This window comes from Streptopelia decaocto (genome assembly GCF_964273445.1).
Source record: "Streptopelia decaocto genome assembly, chromosome: 14".
Taxonomy (NCBI): Eukaryota; Metazoa; Chordata; class Aves; order Columbiformes; family Columbidae; genus Streptopelia; species Streptopelia decaocto.
The window spans coordinates 243,629-260,859 of NC_138669.1; the positions used below are offsets into that span (position 1 = coordinate 243,629).

Genomic DNA, 17,231 nt, shown 5'->3' on the forward strand with positions numbered 1-17,231 from the left:
GGAGAGAGAGAGAGAAAGAGGTCCAGTCCCCCCTGGCCGGAAGGATGAGCCGAGCCAACGCGAGGTTTTCTGGGGATGAGCGAAGGGAAAAGGGTGTTCCCAGAGGACAGGAGGAGATTTTTATTTTTGCCAAGATGAAGAATCAAAACAAACCACGACTCCCTGTCTCGCTCCCCAAATCACTCTCTGAAATATACAAATGGTCACAAATTCCTGGCTGATCCAGGGAAGCCTTAGGGGGAGGTTTCAGAGAAATCTTACATACTGTATTTGTTGGAAGTAACCACAATGATACTCACTGTAACACTCTCTTTGCTCTTATCAGCTGAACCTTCCTTTTCCTTAGGGGTGCTGGCTGTTTCTGTGGGCGTGGGCTGCACACTTGAACTGGGTTGAGATGATTTATTTAAAGTTTCTGTGCTAATTTCAGTATCTGTTTCTTGCTGTGTTGCAGTAGCTAAAATAAAGGAAAAAAGAGAAAGTAGCCACTCGTGTACCAGTCCCCAGTCACTCTGCACAGGCACATCTGCACCCAGGCAGGCAAAGAAAATGGAGTCACCGTGTGTCCCACCCCCCCTGACCCCGCTCAGCGAGCAACAGGCAACCGGAGCAAGATTACCTGACTGGGTGCAGGATTTCATGTGCTCAGGCCAGTGAGCTTGTTGGCAGGGATAGTCGCAGTAGCTCGTATTCCAGCAGCAATAAAAAATGGCCTCTTTCTTGCAGTTAGCACACCACTGCTTCTTCTTCGTTTCATCCACCGCTTGCTGCTTCTCCAATTCCAGCTGCTTCTTCACCTCGGCAATCAAACGATCTCGTTCTTGTTCCAGACTCTGACGCATTTCAGCCATTGTCAGTTCTACTCAAAATGCAAACAAAGATGAGATTTGTATTTTCTGCCCCTAAACAGCAACATGCAGAACAATAATTTCCATGAGCTTAAAGACGACACGTAAATGAAACTCACAATCAAAATATTCCCTGAGTTTGGGCATCTCTTCTTCATACCTACTCAACAAATGGAAGTCTTACATCTTCTTGGCTCATCCTAGCACCAGGATTTTTACCCTTAACCGTTACCTTCCATTTGTTTAACACTTCAGTTCTGGATGTCCCACAAAACACCAGAATCCAGGTGTACCAGGTGCAGAATAAACACAAAGGGGATACATGTAGCTGCTGCTAAAATACTTCACCTGGACTGCAGCAGTGCAAACACTGCTCTGCTCCACTTCGAAAGAGCAAAACGGTGCTAACGAACCAAAGACATGAATCTGAATATAGACTTATTCAGCCCTTAACTCCCTTCCATTCCAGATGTGCTCTGCAGGAAGAGGGTCAAATAAATAAGTAAAGAGCCCTCTGAGCCAAGTTTAGGCTAAAGAGGGCTTGAACACCTGTTGTTTACTACGCACATAGAAACAACTTGGTGTACATACTCAAAAGATGCCTGCTAACATGAGCACAGCACATTACGTATGATTTTATGTCCTTCACTTGCACAGCGCGTCGTATCATTTGCTGAAGGCAACACACACTGCGAGCACCTGGGCAGACGCCTGTTCCGATGGCCAGTTGCCTACCTAGATTATGCTTCATTTCCGAGAGCTCCTGTTGATGTAACCACTGAAGTTTTTCTATCTCAATCCTCAAACGCCGAATCTAAATATTAAAAATGTAATAGTTAGTAATAATAAACAGGATGCAGTGTATAATACATAATTATTGTACAGAAAAACATGCCCAAAGCAAAGAGCTTATCTTACAGAGCCCATCTGATATTTTTTCAGTGTTTTTCTCTACCACCCTAGTTATTACTTCTAAAACAAGACAAAAATTAGGATCCCCAGACAGTCCCGCTTTATACTACATTGTAGGTATAGTACATGGTACTTTTATATATAAAAATACTATTTTGCAACTTTCAAACTTAAAATACAAGCAGTATTATCTCATTTTTTTCATCTTACACCAACCTCAGCTATTGTACTTCCAGTAGTGTTTTTTGAAAGATCATTATATATTTCAGTCATTGTTCCTTTGATGGCATCCATCATCTGAAATACAAAATGAGAAAAGAAAAATATTGGTGTATGTTTTTGATAGATCCCCACTTTCACTTCCTTTCAGCCACTCCTATATGGACTTATATTACTACCTACAATGCCCCATATCTCTCTATATATTGATCTGGGTCTACTTCTAGAGGCCCATTTGTAAGTTAGAACACAATACTTTTGATCAGGACTCCGATTTTCGAGTGTCCTGAACTGGTGACCTGCTTGACCTCCCACTTGTGGAAGCAACGGGGGAACATGAGAAGGGTCTCAAGTGTCTGAGCAGCTCAAGTCGATGGAACACACACTCAGGCTCGGCAAGGCAGCGTCGGCCAGCTCTAAACTGGTGGTTCAGCACCAAAACAGAGCTGTTCCTACCTAGAATGAACATGCAACACACGACAACCTGAAAATAAAGTTATTTCAGAATCTGAAATGTCAATAACTTGAAAGGTCACTTCAAAATAAAATTTCAATAAAACCTTGCTCAAGAACTTACTTTGCTGGTGTATTTAGCAATATCTGCAGCCACGTCGGCTGAAGCTGTTGCGATTGGCAAGTCCGCATTAACTGAGGAAGAAAGTGTGCCTGCAGATCCAGAGCTGGTGACCATCGAGATGGGCTGAGTGCTCGTAACCAAAGTTATGGTGGACGTGGACGTGCTCTGGGTGATCTCCTTTTGCTGCACGGCTGAGAAAAAAGAACATACAGCAGATCAATCACATAAACAATTATGAACAGGCAAACTTCTAACTTTCATGTGTGCACCTGGACATTTCCAAGATGTTTTACACAATGGTGGCATTTAATCAATTAATTATACAGTGCCCAGCCACTGAACTTGTACATAATTATAAGGCTTAAAAGTAAGGAAGCAAACATATCTTTGAAACTTATCATTTTAGACTGGGCAATGCAAACGTCTCCCTCAGATCTGTATTCCTTCCATTTTGGGACTTCTCCATCCCTCTCCCTAGGAATTCATGTCCTAACCTCTCAAGTTGGAGAATTTCCAACTAAAACCACATGTATGAGCGTAAGTTAGACTTTGACATAAGGAGACACGACTGTAAATACACACCAGAAAGAGTAGGTATGGTAAGTTGTATTTTAAAGTCACTTATCAGAGTAGAACCACACTTGGAGATTTTGTTGAGATGGAAAAACTCCTGGCTGGGCAGCCCTGGAGCACTGAGATCACTGCTGGCGCGTAACGGCATCTCGGGCACGTGGAGCTAGAAAGGGTGTACCTTTAACTGCTTGTCTGGTCTGGTATCTTGTCCCTTGAGAGGACTGAGGCTGCTGGGCCTGAGACTGCTGGCTCTGCTGCTGTTGCTGCTGTCTCTGCACCTTCTGCATGTGCCATTTCTGAGAAGAAGTCTGAAATTTGGCTGAGGAATTCCACACCACGCGCTGCACAGCAGGGGCAGTTTCCTTGGGCAGCAGAGGCCTCTGCTTTCTGACGGGGCTGCCCGTGGCCGCGGCCGGAGCGCTGGCAGCCGAAGCGGCACCGGTGGCTGCTGTCGCCCCCGCGGGGGGCGTCTGGGAGGCCGAGCGGGTGAGCACGGGCGTCTCGGGCAGCGGCTGCGCGCTGGCGCTGGAGGAGGGCGCGGCTTTACCTACGGCTGAGCAAACACAGCGTGTAACGCCAGCTTCTCACCAACACGGACGAGTCATCATTTTCCATCTAATTTTTGGAAGAGCCATACGCACCTTCCAGTCTGCTTCGAATTATTCTCCTCAGAAGGTAATTGATACTCTACAAGTAAACTCATTTCTTTATTCTACAAGTAAGCTCATTTCAGTTCAGCTGAGGTTGGTGGCAATTGCGAAGCAAAACAAAAAGCAGAAAACCCAGAGAAGCAGCCTGATCCCCTCTGGAAGATACGGGAGAGGTCAGCGTTTGTTAGGTTGGTTCTGGGTTACTTACACCGGTCATCCCAGTTTCTTTCAGGAGAAAAATACATTGAAAAGGAACAAGGACTGAACAATAGCTGAAGAAATAGCATGCTACACGTTTTCTAAACAAAGGTGAACTGGCACTGACAACCTCATATACAGTGTATTTAAGATACTGACATTTACTTGAAAATCATGTGGAGCTCACAGCTGCTATAAAATATAGACTAGAAGAGAAAGTTATATATGAAGGATAAAACATTTTTCAATCTAACCGTTTAAATTTGGTCTCCTACTTTGTTTTGTCCAAAGGCTAACGTGCAGAACAAGCTTCGCAAAAGCCCTTTCCTCATTCACTGAGATTGCTCTCCTCTCTTAGCCACACAGAAACAAGGGACAAGATCCCAGAGACAATACATGTGTTTAGCTATTCTTTTGGTTATTACTGAGAGCACCTGTATTGATTTCCATGGGACCTTATGCAATTTGTGTGTTTGATAATTTCTACACTTGCCATTTTAAGACAGCTATGGAAATGTAAAGATTCAACGGGAAGTCATAACAACTGCAAAATAAACTCTACATTTGTCAAAGAAGAAATATGACAAATATTCATAGTTCTAGGCTGCTGAAAGGAAACTCAATGAAATGTGATTTATTTAAACCAGAAGCCATAATGGGGAACGAAAACGGTTTTCATAGTCACAAAGAATGAAAAATCACTCCTAAAAATTGTTTTACTACAGGTATTTCTACGTTAATGCAAAAAAGAAAGGTAACGAATCTGGCTTCAAAACCAGCTCTGCGGCACAGAAGGAAAAAAGAAAGTAGTCTCATCCTACCATCTTGTTTAGGAGGAGTCTCCTTAGATTCTTTCTTGGTCTTCCTTCCGTCGCGGCCACAATGATCATCCCCGAGATCGATGACGAGTTCACTCTCCGAATCAGAGTCCAGGCCCAGGTGCACAGTTGGAGAGTCTGTTTCATCTTTACCTTTCAGTTTCTCTTTCGCAGGATGCTGTAAGCTTTTTCCCTTCTCAGAAAACTCTTTTTCGCTGTCTGTAATTGCTTTTTCTTTGACTGGGTCATCTGTCTTCTCCAGATCCGGACTTGTGCTTTTAAGTTCCTCCTTGTCTTCATTCTGTGCTTGGGGCTTGGGTTTTTTCTTCAAGTTCAATGACTCTTTGTCACTTCTTGTACCTTCCTTGTCCTCTCCATCTTCCTGATCGTTCTTTGATTTCTGATCCTCATCACTATATTCACTGTCACTGGTGTCGGATTTTTCAGAATCTTCAGAGTCGCTATGTTCTACTGCCGTATAAACAGCTTCAGATATTTCATTTATTCCTGTGGTGGGGAGGAAAGTACATTCCATGCTGGCATCAGACTGACCGACATTACCAAAAGAATACTCTATATACTGGAACAAAGCGTATATATACCATTATCTTAACCGTGAGTCCTTGAACTAGAAACACTTCCCTTAGTGCCCTGTTTCAATACCAGAATGTACAAGGATTACCTTCCCCATACTCCAATTCAAACCTTTCTTTCACTCAATGGGCCTCCTTTCACTCATATTCTCCCACTACCCGCAAGCTGTTTTGTTCAACTGAAGCCCAATGCTGGCAAACGCAAAGAGGAATTATTTTTATGCATAAAACCCACTTTAAAATCAATAACACTATTCACCCGATAAAAGTTCCTTACACGCATGTCTGCAGAATCAGTTTTAGGCTGCCAAGGTTTGCAAGGAGAATCTCTAATTTCTTTAGTGCCTAGAAAGTCTTCACATACTTTCTAGACAACACTGACCAGCATTCAGCTCCTATGTGACTGGACATGCTAATTTGTGCAAGTGATGGAAGTTTGGCACAAGTCCTGAACTTTTCAATTTATAAAGCAAATATTAATACTGTCATACTATCTATATCAGAATGGTAAAAAACACATTAAAAGATGAAAGCTTTTTGACAAAAATTTGAAACATCAGCCGTATTTTAAATTAAACTTGCCTCAAAGAGCTCAAATATCCTCTACTCTTGTTTTAATGCACAAAATATTTAAGGTTATAGTATTTGAAAACTCCTTTTAAACTCCAGCTCAAACTTTCCTCAAGCGTATCCTTCCGATGCCCACTGGATTGCTGAGATACACTTACCGAGCTGTGCTTTACAACTCTCTATTGTCTTGTCAAGGTTCAGCTGGAACCTGCTCCGGATCTGCCGCTTCGGCGAGATGAGCTGCACGGGGGTGCTCTGCTGCTGCACCGACTCGCTCAGCTCCTTCAGATCCATCTCGGCTTTGCTGCGATCTGGAAAAACAAAAGGAACTAAGGAAAATATTTTACAGAAACAGATCAATATCCAGTTTAGACAAACCGTACTGAGCAACGATGCAGACAATGCCAAACATATTGCACCCCTTTTATAATTGTGGGTTAAATAATAATTCTAAAATGACTTTAGTACAAACAACGGATTCTCTGATACTACGGATTTCCCATGCAAAATGCCTGTATCAATTATTTGGACGTTTGTCAACGTTAATTATCAAATCGTGATCATTCAGGTGTGTACCCTGTCCAACAACAGCAGCAGCTCACTAGAAGTGCTATTTACTACTAGTAGTAATACTTCTCCAGCGATAATTAAGCAGCAATAAAAATTCTTACAGTCACCATTTAAAATTTTAAAAAATAATTAATAAGAATGTAAATGTGCATTGTTACACTAGAGAAATAAATTTAGGATGATATTTTTTTCCCATGTATATCAGCAAACACTTGAGTTCTGAGACTACAACTAGAGCTAGAACTGTCTTAGCAACTAAGTTTCAATTTTTGCTTCAGTTTCTCCATTCCAAGGGTTCTGTTTCTGTTCACAGTCCCGTCGTTTCCTCTTTGCCACCCTTGCTGACACCCCACTAGTGCCCAGGGCTCCAACTGCCTGGGGTCGGCTGCCTGCTGGGGGAGGAGGGAGGAGGACGGGACGCAGCCAAGGATGAGTGTGGCCAGTCCGGCTCTCGAACCGCTCCGGGCAGGCTCAATAGAGCCAGAGCCGTGTGGCGAAGGAGAGGAGCCCTGCGGAAGCCAAAAGGCAACACTGGCCCAATGTGTATTTGTGCTTCATTTAGAGTTTCATTCCACAGTGGTTATAGATGTCACAGTATTGCCTTATTTTACTTTAAAAAAAAAAAAAAACGCCCCCCAAGGCCCCTACCAGCCCACATGTATTTACAAGCCAGGTTTAGTTGATGTACAACTCAGAGAAAAGTGAAATAACTAGTAAGGGCTGAGCCAATGATTCCTCTGAGCAGACATTCTTTACACGTTTTAACTGGATCTCAAGGTACACTCCCCGCTGCAGAGTCAAGAGCCACAACACATGACAACTCCAGCAGCACAGTCGTCTCCATCGGGCTCGGCCACTCCGCGCGTTATGAGCTTGCAAACAGAATCTGTATCGCAGACAGAGCAGCACAGACCGAATCATTCAAGTATTCATGCAGTTTTTGTTTACTGCTAAAACGTAATACAACATTTAGAAACCTACCTACTGTGTAGAAACATTCATTGCTACAGTCCAGCTAAAACAAATCATCCTTTAACTACTTCCTTTCATCGACAAGAGGAAACAATAACAGGAACGTTAATTATAAAACAAAACAACAGCAGCATATTTGCTGAAACAATAATCACACGTGTGCCTCATTCAAAGACACACACAAGCAAGTTTGTTCGTTGTTGCACTGACACCACTGTAATTTATTCAGCTATAAAATAAAATACTGGACCTTCAAAGGTTAAGACTAACCAAGATTGAGGTTCAGAATGCTTCCTGGCGTGGAGGTTCTGTCTTGCTTGGAAGAAACTGGCGTTGACGCTTGAGGAGAGAAAGGTTTGGGGCTGCCGGACAAGCTCCCCGCTTGGCCCGTCCTGGTTGGTGCCGGAGAAGCTGAAAAGGTACAAAATGAATAGAGACAGATTTACACATCATCACAATAAAGCCATCTGGACTGGGACGAGACAGCTTTAAACCTACACACGCAGGGAAAGGATTTTGTTTAATAACTTCAACACTGTGTTATACTTCCACTGTAACCTACAACTAACCCTTTAATTTTAGTCTAATAAAAAAAAAGAAATAGTAAGGAAAATAACTTTATTGCAGGGATATAGTTGGGCCAAATGTGGGCTTACCCTCAAGACCACTCAGTTTGCAGCGACAGAAAGTATCTAGCTTTCAAAATGCAGTTATTTAGATGTTACCAAATTCTGACATGCTAAATTGCTATGTATTTTTATCCATGTAAATATATAAACATAGAAAACACCACCTACCCCATTTTTAGCTACATTAACAGAGAATTAGAAGTACAAATCATAGTAAGTTTAATCAGTACAGCTGGAGATCAGCAACCTATTGTCTTGGATATTCTAATTTATACAGAGTTGAAGCAAAGTTGTATGCTGAGCCTTTAAAATGCCCATGAAATAATGTTTCAAAAATTGTCTAGAAGGTGAAGGACTCGTTTCTGTCTGTTAAATCTCTGCTTAATGTCATCCTGAACTCACTACTGGGCCCTTCTTCTTCCTCAGAGCATCCAGGATTGTCTGCATGTTTCAGATTCCTAAATGGTCGCAATATTGTTTCCAAGTTATTTTCTACACATCACTCAAAATATACAACAGGGGCATCCAGACAAAGCTGCTCTTGTCTAAGGACAGTGTAGTCATCCTGCTTGAATGACTTTCTCAGCAAGCAGGTAATGTGGTTTACATTTGAACAGAAACAAGGGGTTTTTCCAGCCAGGTTACAGGTGAATAGTAGAGCAGTTAGGCCAGTGACCATCTCCAGGGGGAGATGCCGGAACTGGTGGCCCCGGTGTGACTGCTGCTGAGCCCACTGCAGCGTTTCTGCGCAGGGACAGAGGGCGGCGGGGCTGGAAGAGCCACAGCTGCCGCAGTAACCGAGAACGCAGAGACCGCGACACCAGCTGCCACCCTCCTTTATCTTTAGCTGACTTTCCATTACTAGCTCTGCTACTATAAAGAAATAATAATGTGGTGTAAGAAAGCTTTATGTTTTAAGACACAAACCAGTACCTGTTAGCTACACCTTATGTATAATAGCTGTACACACATATATAATGAAAAGTTACATATAAAATGAATTATTCCTTTTGACATGTTTCAAGTATTTTCATATATTTAAATTCACGTGGTTACTTTGTTATCACTTTCTTAAGACGGACAGGATAACATCATGAGACACTTCCGTACCTACAGGTAGTTTCACAGCCTGGCCTTTATTGGCTAGAAATAATAGAATGATAATAAATAAATAACAGCATTTTATCTACAAATTGTAACACAGCATATTGATTTAGTTTCCATACAAAGACTTCCTTTCACCAAAACCAAAGTTTTAAAACACTCACGTTATTAATATACTGCATGGTTTCTTTCAGATAGTGAGGAACTTTATGGATTGAAACCCGAAGTTAAAGCAGTCCGCTTGAGTGCCACAGAATTAGCCAGTTTGGTCTTGGACTCCATTGTAAGTCTGAGCAGTCTGTATCCTACACTCCTTTTTATCCACTCTGCCCGTGGAACTCTAGTTTTCTGATATTTTAGCTACTCAGTTGGGAACACTATAAATTAAGCTCATTGCCTTGAAAAAGAGCTATCAAATTTTAAACAGAATATCTCCTAATCATGACAATTCTAACTCTTTTTGTATTTACTTCCACTCTCCATTCATTTTGATAGTTACAACTATTTTCTCCTATTTAAACTGAAGGGTTTTAGTGACTTTTCAAGATTATTTATTCCTTCCTTCTCAAAGTGACAGAGAGGACTGTTATTTCTTACTTGTCATACTGAAGGTTAAACACATCTATTTGTTTTCTAACATTTCTTCGCAAAATGAGTCATAATACAGTCTGTCTTTAAAAGTCCATGGAATAAAACTAGTGCATCAACCAAATGCAAAGTCCTTTACCCCACCTCCTTTTTTTTACCTGTGTTCTTCTCAATAAAGTCCATGGATTCTTCACTGGCACTAAAATGACTGGAAGTTGCCTTTTTCTCTGCGTCCTGCTCGACATCAGATCCAGTGTGAACGGATGAGTTTGTGCTCATGGGCGACCGCGGCATGTCTGTCAGAGAAATCCTGCGCCCGGTGCCACCGCTCAGCATGGACTTGCTCATGAGGATCTTGGGCGACGCCGTCATGTCAAAGTTCAGTTTGATTTTCTCTTGTTTGTCTGTCTTTGCAGTTCCAGCAGTTGGGTTTGCAGGGTCTAATAACATTTGGTATTGATTGTTGGGAGTATATGGTGTCCGGAAAGGTGCGTAATTAAATACTCCAAATTTTCTACGAATGTTATCAACATAAACCTCCATTTCTTGCATTGCACTATTGAAGATGCTTTTAGTCTTTTTCACAGAAAAAGGAATTTCTTTAGACATGAGGTAGCAATTATTTATTGGAACCCAGGCCCTATATACAAAACAGAAAAACAGAAGATAATATAGCCACATTTCACACTGCGGACTGACAAGGGGAACTCTTGTGCACGCACTGATTTATTTTAGTCTAATCATAAAGATACGCACACCACAGATCATTTGAAAGGGCCACCTCTACTTTCTTCTTTTAATGGTTCGGTGCTTAGTTTTGGCAAATAAGTAAATTGCATGGTTTAGATTATCAGTAGCTTATTTTCCTTTACCCACTAACACATAAAACATGAATAAAACCTGGTCAAATATGACAGAACATTCCTAATGAAAATGGTCTGTAACTGTAAGATCACCACGGCTAAGCAGTCCTTCTGCCTGCCAGAGTTGGCAGAAAATCATACAAAGCAGGTCAGGAAAAGAAGAATTCACATACCCATTCTCAAAAATACTGCAAGGGGGATCGAACTTCCCGATGCCAGGGAAAGTTCAACCAACAAGTACAGAACAGATTTTATTTGTCATTAAATATGGCAGACTCTAAAACCATGTCTTCCAAGATACTGAAATATCAGGAACTTTCACTTAATTATTTCACGGCCCTATACAGGTGGGGTTTCGTTTGGTAGCTGGTTTTTTACAGCACATGATTTTGTAACTGTATATACTTTTATCTTCAGTTCATGACAATTCAGCTCCTGTTCATCATGCCTTTCTCCACCTAAGCCGGTGGTTCACGAGTACAGGGAACGTAGCTCCTTTCAGGGCAAAACTGGCATTTTCAACAGAGATTATATATTCTAGATTTTTTAAATCTACATTTGTGTATTTATTCCCATAGTGTTTAGACAACATAAAGAACTTCATTGGCCTCTTCCACCTTTAAGAACTACAGTTCTCTGCAGCACAAAACCAGACACACAAATTAACTTACATATATAATCTCAGCGAGTATGCATTAATCTTACAAACATGACTTACACCCTACAGATATCATGTAAGAAACTAAAACTGTATACGTTACAGTACTATACAGTTTATTAGGGTCAAGATTTAAAAACTCTAAGAGTCCAGAATTACAAGAATTTTGAAAGTACAGACATCCTTGGGTTAAATTCCCACCTGTCGTGTTGGCCAAAGAAACGGGCGTCGACCTGCCCGTCTTTATCCCTCAGTGCTTTAGCAGGCCAGAATGGAAAGCCTTTGAGTTTAGCCCAGACCAAAGGGTGGGGATTGCTCTAGAGGAAGAGATAGAGTACACGGTCAGAAAATAAAAGCAGTATTACCATCTTATCTGACACACAACATGATTTTTAAATTGTATGTATTACTTAGATTCAATGAAGACCGAATATGGACAAGGCGCTTGCCCAATACAAGATTCTATTTCACTATACAGTTGATATATACATAATAAATCCTGAGAGGACAAAGTAATAAAATAAAATTTAAAATAAATACATAGAGCCTTAAGTATTTCAATTAAGTACATCGCAGTTGCACTTTTTTATTCATTTATTTTTGATTAGCCCCCTCCAAGTCTGCAGCATAACACAGCCCAGGAGAGAACTGGAGGGATTACACAGAACCCCAGGGTGTCAGGGGTTGAAGGGCCCTGGAAAGCTCATCCAGTGCAATCCCCCCATGGAGCAGGAACACCCAGCTGAGGTTCCACAGGAAGGTGTCCAGGGGGTTGGAATGTCTGCAGAGAAGGAGACTCCACAACCCCCTGGGCAGCCTGGGCCAGGCTCTGCCACCCTCACCAGGAACAAGTTTCTTCTCAAATTTAAGTGGAACCTCTTGTGTTCCAGTCTGAACCCACTGCCCCTTGTCCTACCGCTGGTTGTCACTGAGAACAGCTGAGATGAGAACGGCTAGTTTCATGTATTAGCCAGACTACTATAATTCTTAACTTACACAAGGCTCACAAAACCAATTTTCTCGTTTTTGGCAAGCAGCTAAATAACATTCCGGACATACTTCAATTTCATTCATCTGAAAAGAAAACACAAAGTTATTAAACAGCTTAATCCGAGTCCAAAGTGTCATGAGTATTATTATGTTAGCCTGTCTTGTTTGCTAGCATCATTTTTCCACAAATTTGTGGTCACACGTCAACATTTCCTTGCTGTGAAATCAACACTGACAGACACCCATCTTTTCATGAAATGAAACACTTTAAAAACACGGAACAATTAAGCTAATTGGGGCACACATACCTCATGCTCACAGATTTTGATGATGACTTTTGCTGTTTGTGTCAATTTGTGATTTCCTAGAGGAAACAATAAATTGCTTTAACCAAGAAAATTATTATGCTAGAATAATGATAAAATCAACAGTTTGAAGATGTAGAAGTTAACATTAAAGACCAAAGAGAACATCTAAAACGATTATTTACAACATGTGCATATAAAACCTGTAAACATTTAAACTACTTGCTTGCAAAAGCAGAAGGTAAGCGCTCCTCTCAAACAGCACGGCAGCGCTCTCTCCTTCGGGAGGGCTGGTGCGGGGTGCCCACACTGGTGCACGCTGTCAGTGAGGGACACGCCGCATCACCCGCTCCATTCCGTCTCCCAAAAGTGCCACACAATGCAAAACACCAAAGCAACGTGGGGGTTGGAACCAGATGAACTTTAAGGTCCTTTCCAACCCAAACCATTCTTTTACTCTAACTTAATGAGCAAGTGACAGCATGGACTGTATCTGGTCTTAGAGTTTTAAGTATGCCAGTTGCTAAAGAAAAATCTGTTGTGTTTAAGCACTACGGTCATTAACAGGCAGATACTTTCAGCATTTGCCAACTAGGAGTCTACAAATTGCTCCATGTCTTTAACTGTTTCAAAGTTTCACATTTGAGGACATTAAGAACATTTTAATACTTACCGCCATTGTAAATAATGCAGTTGTGCAAAATCCATTTGGCATCAGCCAAAAATGCTTCAGTGCAACCGTACATTTTCTTTTTAACATTCTGTAAAGAAAAAAACAGAACAGAAATGAGTAAAGTGATAGCTTGTTCCCGAACATTGTTCCCTATCAGTCCTACAATTAATAAAGCTGACTACTTATTTACTGTAAGCCTTATGATTCTAAATACTTAAGAATCTGTCCAATTCAGGGTGTCTTTTTGACCATCCTGAGAATGTATGAACTATCTAAATTAACTCTAAGTAATGAATTATTTAGATCAGCATCTTTAACACTTCTCAAAAAAGGCATTCATTTCCTCAGTGTTACATCCAATATCTCTTCAGAAAACCGAGTCCTTGGTTTCTTCTACCAACATATTATCGCTCCACAGCATTCTTATTTTCTAGTTTTTACAAGACCCAGAACAAATTGTTCATCATAGTACATAAGACAGTATGTTTGACATTTCAGTCTACTCGCAGGCTGAAGTCATTTGATTTGATAAAATCGGTCACACGGATTTGTTGTACCTTTATACCACAAAGATATCACCCGCCACTGGAAGGACGTGCAGAAAACCCTTGCCGTCTCTTCCCGCTGCAAAGCCTCGCTCTTCCCGAGGCACTGCTGAATGGAGAGCTCCTTCACGAGCGGAAACGGCTAAACTTATCAAACCCACAATACGAAAGGCCCATTATCCACCTCTTGACTCTGTCTTTTTTCTTCCACGCCTCATGTGCAGTGGAGACAGCTGAATGGTCAGTAAAATGAGCCTGGAATGATCCCTGGATATACACTCAAACGGTCCCAAATTAATGGACCAGTGGGCCATTAACAGCTCACAAACACGAGGGTCAAACGCGAACTCTGGTTGATGAAGTCTACCCACAGCATCATTCCTGGAATCAGATGAATTTATACAGGAGGTCCTCAGTGTGAGCTTGTCTTTTTCGTACTGTTTTTCCTGAGCATTTGTTACTCGACAAGACAAAATACTGGACCGAGTCAGTTGGCATGTGATTGTTTTTAAGCTGTAACTGAACTCGCATTTATAATCACAAGAAAAAAAAGCATCAAAATAATTTCAAGAAACCTCTATCCCGCTCACATCACGCACTCCAGAAATCTTAATGAGAGCAACCAAACTAAGGAACTCCCTTAGCTTCGTACAAACCTTCTCTAATGTACAAAGGTCCATTGGATGAAAGATATACTCTGCATAATCTGGGTGTTGATCCAGTGAAACTGGCTTTTGAAACGGTTCTGTCTGTGAGAGGAAAAAAACACATTGTTTATTGATACTGAACAGTTTCATCGATAACACAATGCCCATTCTTCTTCTCATACCACTTCCAATTGTGATGTCAGAGCAAATTCTTTAAAGGTAATTATAAAATTTTGTGAAGGAATAAAGTACTGGCAGAACAAGATGAACTAAAAGGTCTCATTTAACTGATTTTTCATATGCTGGAAGTAATGAATTGCAGAAGTTATATGTTTCATAAAAAGTACTGTTGTTATTTACAGTAGGGTTTATTTGTGGAGCATCAGAGGAGGCTCAACAGATTTTTAGCAGAATTAAGACACTAAATTTCCAATTCACTCCACTCGCAATTCCTTCTTTTTCAGACTCCCTTAGAAGCAGAACTTCCAGAACAATGGTGGCTTGGTAATGCAAACACATTCAGACTTTTATCAGTGGGACGCTACTTTGGATCTGATTTGGAGGGACGGCGATTCTTCAAAATCAGCCAAATAAAGTACTCAGGTATCAAAACAAGAGGTCGTTAGTAAAATGTCTAAAGGGCAAAATATCTCAAGAGCATTCGTTAGACATTAGCTTTCTAACCACATTCTCAAAACACTGTGTGATTTCAATATAAACAAACACTGACACTTTGCTACTGAAAAGGAGCATTTAAAGCTTCTAATGGCTCCGTCTAATCTGATACTATTTAACCCTCTACAGTAAAAAGATTCCAAGAGGCAAAATCCATCAGTACTTAAGAGTAACCTTCCCAAAAAATGCCACTACTGTTCTGCTAAAACACTTACAGAGAGGTCAGAGCTGCAGAAAGCCCCAGGTTCTGCACATCTGGTTTTCCCAACATATTTTACTATAACATTGCAAGCACAGGCTCCCTCCCTGCTCCTCTAACTTATATACAGGAATAGGAAGGCAGCAGGAATTACGACAACCCTTGGTAACCCATCACATCATATTTTGATTTACTGTTATCTTCACATACGTGAAAACTGGGCAAAGCTTGCATGGTAAAGAACAAGTGACCAGAACTGTCTTGCCAGCTGCCCCTTCCCTTTCACCCACAGACTCTCAGCTCGCTCCTCACCCGGGCCTGGACAACACTCAATACATTGCAGTTGCTCTCTCACACAAAGAGCAGCTCCACCAGCACGCCTGGCTGGCCTGTCTTTCCCGACACGGACACAGCCATCCATGGCCACATTCCAGTCGTGTGTGCTGTCCCACCGTGTCTCCGTCATTGCCACCAGCTCATCATCTCCTGCCCTAACACAGGTTTCTAACTCCTCCTGCTTGTTCCCCGTGCTGCACGCATTGGTGTGCAGGCATTTCAGAGAGCGAGCCGAGCGCACCCATTTCACCCCAGGGCATGGGAGGCCTCCCAGCCTTCATCAGCTCTAGGGTGATGCCCTACTGATGCAAACCCAGCTACATCCCCATCCCCCTTTGAGTCTAGTTTAAAGCTCTGCAAATGAGCCCTGCTGATTCCTGTCCCAGCACCCTTTTGTCCCTGCGAGGTAAACCTTTCCCACGTATCACTGTCTGGACTGGCGTCTTGTAAAACCAGCTGTTGTCAGAGAACCCAAAGCCAGTAGCACCAGTCCACCTCCAGGGGGAGAAACCATGTCCCACTGGAAAGCTACATCATATTTTCACTATACCTACTGAAACTCCATCCAGAAGTTACACCAAGAAACTACACTTTTGATGCACTCCAAGATAGTCTGTACAGCCTAAGCTAATCTGTCTGTACTAGAGGTGGCAGATAGCCCAGAAGCTGACATACACAATCGGATAAAACAAACTAGGTTCGTAATCCACAAAAGAAAGCAAACCCAGGATTATGACAAACATATAATCCAAGCATTAAAAAAAATAAAGTCCTCCTTACCCCTGGCTGTTTCATCTTCTGTAGTGCAAACTTCAGCAAATATGATAGCTGTTCGATGGTGAGCATTGTCATAGCTTTACTCTGTGTTTCTATGCATTCCGCGACTGTGATTTTCTAAAAGTCAAGATTAAAAAATATTTCATCAGTAAACATTTCTAGGTGAATTCTTCTCCACCGAAACATTCTAGCATTCAAATGAAAGACAGTGACTATCCTATACGAAAGCAAATATTTCTGACAAGGTAGCACAAGTACTTCAGTGGTTGTTTTACTTGTTTTTGTTCTGGGTATGTTAACCAAAAAAAGAAATAAAGGGAAAAGACCAGAAAACTATCCATCATCTTCGAGATCACGCAAAGTGAACGTGTGAGTACCGAAAATTCCCAAATACAATGCCGGTTACAGCAATGAGAACAAGTGAGGAGGTCACCTGAACTCTAATACAGTAAGTGGTCAAAAAAACCCATGCAATAAACCAATTTACTTTTATTAAAGATACTTTGAAGCTAAGTATTCTCTCCCCAGGAACCATTAGAGAGGAATAATCACATTCTTCCGCGGCCCTGCAGGAAAGAGCAGCAATGAAACACCCCCGTGTCCCTGCAGTGCCACGCTGTCCGCACGCTGCAGAGCTGCCCAGCCCCGGCAGGCAGCACGGGCTGAACTAGGAACACTGCAGGATGTTTCAGAACCAGAGGTGCCTGCAGGGGACTGCTTTTTGAAATGGTGCCCTCTCTGC

The 17,231-nt window shown here is 41.7% G+C and overlaps 1 protein-coding gene across 7 annotated transcripts in view; it reads right to left on the reverse strand.

Annotated features, from left to right (window-relative positions):
* Positions 1 to 17,231, reverse strand: part of ZMYND8 (zinc finger MYND-type containing 8) — a 43,721-nt gene that overhangs the window by 5,547 nt on the left and 20,943 nt on the right. For all 7 annotated transcript variants that reach the window (XR_014185419.1, XM_082065636.1, XM_082065634.1 and 4 more), the window contains 16 exons: positions 16,493 to 16,606; positions 14,512 to 14,604; positions 13,311 to 13,398; positions 12,641 to 12,696; positions 12,339 to 12,416; positions 11,544 to 11,659; positions 9,980 to 10,461; positions 7,771 to 7,911; positions 6,117 to 6,269; positions 4,799 to 5,302; positions 3,308 to 3,682; positions 2,557 to 2,747; positions 1,977 to 2,057; positions 1,584 to 1,662; positions 620 to 859; positions 300 to 457 (listed from right to left, as the gene is read on the reverse strand). Coding sequence is in view for 6 of the 7 variants with exons in the window: in XM_082065636.1 (XP_081921762.1) it covers positions 300 to 457; positions 620 to 859; positions 1,584 to 1,662; positions 1,977 to 2,057; positions 2,557 to 2,747; positions 3,308 to 3,682; positions 4,799 to 5,302; positions 6,117 to 6,269; positions 7,771 to 7,911; positions 9,980 to 10,461; positions 11,544 to 11,659; positions 12,339 to 12,416; positions 12,641 to 12,696; positions 13,311 to 13,398; positions 14,512 to 14,604; positions 16,493 to 16,606 (2,949 nt within the window). In the remaining variant the exon portion in view is untranslated. The remainder of the gene's footprint in view (positions 1 to 299; positions 458 to 619; positions 860 to 1,583; positions 1,663 to 1,976; positions 2,058 to 2,556; positions 2,748 to 3,307; positions 3,683 to 4,798; positions 5,303 to 6,116; positions 6,270 to 7,770; positions 7,912 to 9,979; positions 10,462 to 11,543; positions 11,660 to 12,338; positions 12,417 to 12,640; positions 12,697 to 13,310; positions 13,399 to 14,511; positions 14,605 to 16,492; positions 16,607 to 17,231) is intronic.